This window comes from Vicia villosa, linkage group LG6 (genome assembly GCF_029867415.1).
Source record: "Vicia villosa cultivar HV-30 ecotype Madison, WI linkage group LG6, Vvil1.0, whole genome shotgun sequence".
Taxonomy (NCBI): domain Eukaryota; kingdom Viridiplantae; phylum Streptophyta; class Magnoliopsida; order Fabales; family Fabaceae; genus Vicia; species Vicia villosa.
In genome coordinates, this window is record NC_081185.1 from 35,750,840 (window position 1) to 35,759,120 (window position 8,281).

An 8,281-nucleotide genomic window follows, 5' to 3' on the forward strand; every position below is an offset into this window, starting at 1 on the left:
ATTCATTTTCTCTCAGGTTATAGTATAATAACGCAATTCCGATTGCGATATGTTGTTATCTCTAACTTGTGTGCTAGTATGCAAGGAATTTCTAAAGGTGATCACCGATCAAGGCTTATCTCATGCGTGTTCCGCTTTATTTGCGAAACACAATCTCATACCCCCGTGTCGTGTTCTCATCATGGAGACACGATCTTTTACTTTATACTTGTTTGCTTGGATTGCTTGTTCTTCTTGAAGGTGTATTGTGATTATGCTCGACGCATACGTCGACGCGTCATTTATTTTCACGACGTCGACCATTGTTTGCTTACGGGGCTAATCGGTATGCTGACTATTTTTTGTTACCTTTGCTAGCTCGCTTGCGGGATCACTGGTTTTCTTTCTTATTTTGCTGCAGTTTACGGATCATAATCCATTTGGTATTGATCTCGTTTCATTATATCTTTTATGGCACTTTATCGCTTTCCTCCATTCTTAACATGAGAAGTAGGACTTAGGCATGCATCGCATCTGGCCATGCCCTCGAAAGAGGCTATGTTTTTTTGTGTGTTTATGTTTGTGCTTGCAAGAAGTCCTAACAAAGGCCATTGTAAGTCCTCGAGAAGGCAAGCGGAGAGGGTTAGCAATCAACCCCCGCAACTTTCAGTCCCCAGGTCGTCCATATACTCACTTTTTGCAAGTTCAAAGCTTTGGACAAGTCCCCAAGATCGCTGAGTCGAAGGCCCAATGGGTAAAGTGAAGCGGATTCATGCAATCGAACCCCCGCGTTTCTTAGCTCATGTTGATGCTCGGGGTACACACGCACCATTTTCCTTTTGGAGCTGTGCTGGCTTGGTTGCTGAGAGGGATTCGTTCCTCTTGTCTATGGCCCGATCTCTTTTTGTGCGAGGTCTAATGCTTGGTTGACTCGGGTGATCCGCTCCCCTTGGCTATGGCGGGACCACTTTTTTACTACATGGCCTGCGCCAGTAGGTGTTTGCTTTACGAGCGAGACTCGTTTGTGTGATACTTTTGTTTGCATTTGCTTTTCCTCATAGGTTTCTAGGCTAGTTTAGACTTGTACCCTTTGTATGATAACATAGATAGAAAGCTTTCCCCCTTAGCTTAGGTTTTCCTCATGCATTCTTTAAAACATAAACCAAACTCTTTGATTTTCTTTTCTTAAGAGCTTGTTATTTCCACTTCATTCCCAAGCGTAAGACTTCAAAGGTCAAGCAGCGGAGTGCGAATGTAACTCGTTAACCTAAAAAACACAAAACAAGCAGAAATTAGTTAGCCGAACTATGGTACCTCTGATTCCTCAAAAAGGATTCGTAGGCAGCAGGGTAGGGCCCGTGCTAGTATAACTCTCTCTTTTCCCTACATTTTACATGCATACTAGTTCAGTTTAGGCGTAGATTTGTTATACACCCATATTTTTAGACACGAGCGTGGATACCATCGAGTACGATGGGCGCGAGGGGTGCTAACACCTTCCCCTCGCATAACCGACTCCCTTACCCTCTTCTCTGGTCGTGAGACCGTTGTTTTGTTTCATGGTTTACTGGCATTCCCTTCCTTTTCAGGATAAATATGTTAGTGGCGACTCTGTTGATTTTCACGGTAGCGACAGCTGAAGACTCTGCTGGGGACGTCTCGACCTATTGTGGGTCTGGACTTAGCGAGTCGATCCTAACGCTTGTGTGTTTATCTTTGGGGGTGTTTTATTGCGTTGCATATTTTCCTGTTTGCATTGCATTCTATCTGCACTTTTACTTTTCTGCATCATATTCTGGACTGTCTGGTTTCCTATCTGTTGGGTGGGTGTTTCAAGAGGTAAAAGACCCCATACACAGGTCATGAGTGATACCTTAGGAACTAGGACTAGAGTTGCCGTGACGGACAGAAGGCGTATGCCTAATTGATCTGATCACGTATCCATGGGAAGAGCTTGGTGGAATGAGGCAATATCATATGATAACGCCTACATTCGATCCTTCGTTGGCTTTTCGACCTACCCTGGCCTAGATTTACCCGTGAGTGGGGCGGGAATCAATCATTGCTTAACAGGTACATTGATGATGACTTCGGTTCTTGTTCGAGGGTTACCGTGGTTCTTGTTCTAGGGTTACTGTGGTTCTTGTTCGAGGGTTACCGTGGTTCTTGTTCAAGTGTTTTCATTTCTATGATGGTGACCATGGTTCTGATTCTATTGATTATATCCCGTGAACTACGGGGTGTTCCGAAATTATGCTGAACTGTTGAACCTGGTTCGTGTAACTTTGAGGAAATCCAGACATGTCTGGTGGGAGGAACTAAGTCCCACCACCTTGCATCATTGCTTATTTACTTTTCAAAAAATGATGTACAAAAAAATATATAATAATAACAAGCATTTGCATGTCATGTCTTTCAGGGTCGTTCGAGAGTTCATTCAAGCTAAAAGATGGACGCCTCTGCTGATACCGTCAAAGAGTTCACGAGACACACCAGTTCTTACAAGATTCCGGTTATTGATGTTTCTGGGCTGATAAGTTTGAGTTCTCGTCTGAAAGGAAAGGTTCTACAGGATTTCAATCATGACTATGGAAACTTGATTTCCATCCTCCACACATCTTTTGATCTGATGGCATTGATCATGTTGTTCTAGTTTTATGACCCACAGTTGCGGAGTTTTACATTTCAGGATTATCAACTGGTTCCAACACTTGAGGAATACTCTTATATCCTCAACATCCGAATTACTGATGATTTGCCTTTCGTTTGAGTTCCAAAGGTTGTAAGGTTCGAAAAGATAGCCGAAGCTCTTCATTTGGGTATAAAAGATGTGAAAATTAATTGGAAGTCAACTGGTGTTGTTCCTGGTCTCTACCTTTGTTTTCTAATTAGTAAGGCTAAAGAGTCGGCTAAGAAAGAACATTGGAATGATTTCAGTCGGTTGCTTGCTGTTATGATTTATGGTATTGTGCTATTTCCATCTAAGGAGAACTTTGTGAGTTTATCAGCTATTTGTGTTTTCATGAACAAGAATCCTGTGCTAACATTGCTTGCGGACACTTATATGTCTATCCACTCTAGGCATGGAAAGAGGGGATACGTTGTTGGCTCCTGTCTCCCTTTGTTGTATCACTGGTTCATGTTGCATTTGCCGGTGAAAGGGCCACTTGTTCTCAAGAAAGGTTCTCTTCAGTGGTCAGACAGGATTGTTAACCTTACTTCCTTTGAGATCAGGTGGAATTATTGTGTGGGGAAGGTTTGGAACATCATTACTAGTTGTGGTCAGTACTCCAATGTCCCTCTCATGGGAACTAGAGGTTGTATTAATTACAATCCCACGCTTTCCTACTGCCAATTGGGATATGCGATGGAAGGCCCTCCGAAGGATGCACAAATAGCTGAATCAGTGTATTTTGCCGATGGTAAAGATCTTATGGAGCTGGAGAAGATAGCATCTGCTTGGACAAAAGTTCATAAGAAAGATCAAACCACTTTAAGCAAGAAGGTTCCTATTGCTATGGGTCCTTATAGGGATTGGATCAAGGCAAGAGTTAAAGATTTGTTGTTGCCATTTGCAAAGTCAGATCCATTGTAAGAACAGCCTCCTATTGTCCTGTCTGATACAGTTCCTACTGAACTCTACACTCAAGCCAAGGCAGACAACATCAAACTTCAAGAGAAAGATAGATAAGTGGATTTGGAGAATTATTTTCGAGACCAAGAAAAGGGTGAGTTGGCTCGTAAGCTCAAGCAAGCACAAGGTGAAAGCTCAGGCATGACACGTGCTCAAAGGCGCTCTTATGACTTAATGGAGGAAAGCTTGTACCGGAAGCAACAAGAGTGTTTAAAGTTACAAAGGTCCGAGAGCAATGGTAAAAGGAAGATTCGAGATTTGGAAAAGCAATTGATGGAAGAAAAGGCCAAGTCGGCTCGACTTGAGGGAGAGTTTGCAAGACTCCAAGGCCAACGGAGATGATTGTCTTGATCTGATTGAGCATTTCCAATTTGTTTGTTGTTTTGATCTCCTGACCACCTCCAGGATTGTTTGATGGGGTTGTGCTTCGATGTATTAAACCTCATGGGTATGCTTTTGAAGCATTTACCTTGTTGCTAGACTATGCGCAGCTTATCTATATGAACTCATATGTTTGTTTATGGTTGAATTAAATGCAATCGGGATTTGTCAGATATCTTGTCGTGCTGTTTGTACTATCTGATGGTTTTCTGTATTGTGTTGATATGTCCTGTCTGAAAGTTGGATGAACTCTTGGATACCTAAAAACTGACAAACATTTCATGCATATCATACCATATATCATACATTGTCATACTTTTGCAGGTTTTGCAGATCATCTCTTTTATGTCTTGCTGTTTTATTATCAAAAGGTTTCCGCAACGGCAACTCATTCATATCCGACTCAAAGCAACCAATGAAGACAGATGGAGCAAATGTAAGAATAGATGGCTGAGATGCAAACTCAGTTGACAGAAGAGATGAATGCACATATGACACAGTTTATGGAGGCGTTGGCTAACGTCGCCAGGGGTAAGGAAGATTTGCGAGTTCTCATCGAAAATTCCAGAAGGACTGAAAATGATGGAAGACAGTATGGTTTATTTGATCATGTATCGGGTCGTATTGATGATCATCATGATGAGAATGAGTTCAGGCGTCCTAACTATGTTCCTTATAATCCTTTCAATCAGAACTAAGGGTTCCCACCGCCACCTCCGTCTCGTTTGTTGGGGGAAAGAGGTAATCAGAATAGAGGGCATCTTGAGGTTGACCTGGAGAATATGGACCAGCTGTCTAGACACAATGCAGATGGTGCACAAGATGAGGGTGTAAAGATTCGAATGATTGAAGAGCGTCTGAGGGTTGTTGAAGGAAAAAGGTGTGTTGGGCATGGATATCACTAACTTGGGATTGGTTCCTGGTGTGCGGGTTCCACCAAAGTTCAAAGTGCCAAATTTTAACAAATAAAACGGAACTACATGTCCCCTGACACACGTCAAAGCTTACTACCGCAAATGTCGGTTTATTCAGAGGATGAAGATTTCCTGATGCACTTCTTCCAAGATAGCTTGGCTGGAGCTTCCTTGGAATGGTACATGCAACTTGAGCGTGCACACATTCATTTGTGGATAGATCTTGTTGAGGCGTTCACCAAGCATTATCAATATAATGTTGATATGGCACCTAACAGGACCCAGTTGCAAAGTTTGGTTCAGGGCTCTAAGTATTCATTCAAAGAATACGCCTAGAAGTGGCGTGAGTAGGCAGCAAGAGTGCAACCCCCGATGACAGAGAGGGAAATGATTGATATGTTCACAAGCACACTATCTGGACATTACTATTTGGCTTGTAGTACGTCTGCAAGTTTTGGTGAAATGGTTAGATGTGGTGAATGTGTTGAGATGGGCTTGAAAATGGGAAAGATACAGTTGGGTGGTGTCGCTAGTTCTGTTGGTGGAAAGAAACCGTCAGAGGGTTATTCCAGAAAAAAAGAAGGAAACGCAGATGCTGTGTATGGGCGAAGTGGCCAAGGAAAGAGTAATTTTCAGGTTAATGCTGTTACAATTCCTATGCCACAACATCAACAACAACAGAAGGGTCAGCACCCTCAGTATCAGAATAACCAGTACCGTCAGAGAAGGGATAGAAAGATTGATCCGATTCCCATGACATATGCTCAGTTGTTGCAACACTTGCTCAAGATTGGGAAGATCACTTTGAGGGATGCTCTGAATGCTCGTGATCATCAATCTCCGAACTATAATGCGAATGCGCGTTATGCTCTCCATTCTGGTGCTACTGGACATGATACAGAGAGGTGTATTGCGTTGAAGAACAAAGTCCAGAACCTGCTAGATCAGAATGTTATTCAGTTCACTCCGACGCCCAATATTGTCAACAATCCGATGCCAACTGTCGGAGGCTCCGGTGTGAATGCTATTGAAAATGAAGGGATGAATGTGGTGTCTGAGGTGAGTCTTCTGACATTTCCACTCCTATCGGTAAAGCAGAATTTGATCAATGGTGGTTTATTCCCAGGTTGTAGTATTGATTGTGTGAATTGCAAAAATCAACCTGAGGGTTGTGATGAATTGAAGGGTATGGTTCAGAAATTGATTGATGAAGGTCCTGTGCAATTTTACCAAAAGTTGAGAAACTAGAGGGTTGCGAATGAGGAGGTAGCTGTAATTTCCGTCCCGTATGATCCCGTGGCTCCTATCAGCATTCAGGTGCCAATTCAGATACCCATTGATATTCCATATGAAGAGCAACTAGCGGCGTTGATGATTACTATTCCTGGGCCGATTCCTTATGAAAGTGAGAAGGCTATTCCGTGGCATTATGGGTCCGATGTCTACTACTATGGTACCAAAGAGGAAGAAGGGCCGTCTAGAGAGAAATTTGATGAGACTGCAGTCGCAAATGATGATAATTTCACTGGTACTGGTAGAATCACTCGCAACGGTAGGCTAAAGGTAAATAAGTGGCGATTGAGGGCCAGAGTAATCCTCCAATCCAGAATGGGGCATCCGATAATGTTGTATCTTCCAAAGATATGAAGGAATTATTGAGAATTATCAAGAAGTCTGACTATAAAGTTGTTGATCAGTTGGGTCAGACTCAATAGAAGATCTCCATCTTACACTTGTTGATGTGTTCGGAAGTTCATAGGAATGCTTTGTTGAAAATTTTAAATAATGCTTGTGTGTCGCAAGAGATATCTGTGAATCAGTTGGAAGCGGTGGCCAATAATATCTCAGCGGGAAACGGCTTGGGGTTTACTGATCGTGATCTCCTGCCAGAGGGGAGAAACCATAACAAGGCATTGCATATCTCTATGGAATGCAAGGGGACGACTCTGTCTCGTGTTTTGGTAGATACCGATTCTTCCTTGAATGTGCTTCCCAAATCAGCCCTCATGAGAACTGATTATTCTAGAGTTGAGTTGAGGCCCAGTGAGTTGGTGGTGCGTGTTTTCGATGGTTCAAGGAGATCCGTGTTTGGAGAGGTAGATTTTCCAATCCATGTTGGTCCTCAAATCTTCACCACCACCTTTTATGTGATGGATATTCAGCCTGTGTATTGTTGCTTGTTGGGACGACCATGGATTCACAAAGTTGGCGCTATGACGTCCACTTTTCACCAGAAGTTGAAATATCCAATTGATGGCAAGTTTGTGACAGTCTGTGGTGAAGAGGATTATATCGTCAGTTATCTGACCTCTTTCTGATATGTCGAGATCGAAGGTGAAATACACGAAACTCCATTTCAGGCATTCGAGGCCGTGAATGTTGTGAAAGCTCCTATTCTTGGGGTGGTGAAGCCAGAAACGCCTATGTCTTTGTTGAAAGATGCGCAGGAGATTGTTGAGACTGGAAAAGTTGCAGGCTGGGGGCAAGTAATTGATGTGCGTCCCAAGTTTGACAAGAATGGACTCGGTTTCAGTCCTGGAAAGCAAAGTGTGGCGCCCAAGCCTGGTATCCTCAGCCAGGTCAAGTTCGTGAGTGGAGGTGTCATTCAAGATGGTCAGGTGAATGCCATCGTCAATGGTGAAGAAGTGGACAGTGACTATGATTTTGATAGCTGGATTCATCCAAGTATTCCTGGGGAGACGCTTCGCAACTGGACAATTGAAGATGTCATTCAAGTCACACAGGCTCAAGAGTAATTTTCTTGTTTTCATATTTCTTATCATGCAATAATTCCTATGCTCTGCCTAAGGCGTAGTGAATCATTTGTAGGGCCATGCAGTTTGAATTTTCAAAATTAATCATAAATAAAAGGACGTTTTTTGCATCCAAATGTTTTGTTCCTCGTCTTTCTTTTAAAACTTTTCCTTCATAAATGGAAATGTTTCCTTTTACACCCACATGCACAAAGCTTAAAAAATATAAAAATAAGAACTAAAATAAAACATCAATCTTGCAGATGTTCCACCACCACGAATTCCATTGGTAACAGTCCCGCTATGGCTTGTTATGATTTTGACAATCGGATATACCAAGCCGAGGAGGAAGCTTATGAAGACTGTGATCTTCCTGATAAGTTGGCCAGATTGTTGAAACAGGAAGAGAAAATGATACAGCCGCATCAGGATGTAATTGAGATGGTGAATGTTGGCACCGGGAAACAGGCCAGAGAAGTCAAGATAGGGGCTGCGCTTGAGAATAATGTGAAGTAGAGGTTTATTGCTATGTTGAAAGAATATGCGGACATCTTCGCTTGGTCATACGAGGATATGCCGGGTCTTGATACAGATATTGTGGTACACCGTCTACCTCTCAA

The 8,281-nt window shown here is 42.7% G+C and overlaps 1 protein-coding gene across 1 annotated transcript; it reads left to right on the forward strand.

Moving 5' to 3' along the window:
• The first annotated feature begins 2,428 nt into the window (after positions 1-2,428).
• Positions 2,429-3,574, forward strand: LOC131613525 (uncharacterized). Its single transcript, XM_058885187.1, has 2 exons — positions 2,429-2,542; positions 2,759-3,574. The coding sequence occupies exons 1-2, from the start codon at positions 2,429-2,431 to the stop codon at positions 3,572-3,574; spliced, it is 930 nt and encodes a 309-aa protein (XP_058741170.1).
• Positions 3,575-8,281: the final 4,707 nt, after the last annotated feature.

What these genes read in the sequence shown, in the direction of transcription:
- LOC131613525 (XM_058885187.1), top strand. Translation starts at nt 2,429, where the DNA reads ATGGACGCCTCTGCTGATACCGTCAAAGAGTTCACGAGACACACCAGT. An exon ending in GTTCTCGTCTGAAAGGAAAG is followed by an intron (nt 2,543 to 2,758) that starts GTTCTACAGGAT and finishes TGAGTTCCAAAG; the next exon opens with GTTGTAAGGTTCGAAAAGAT.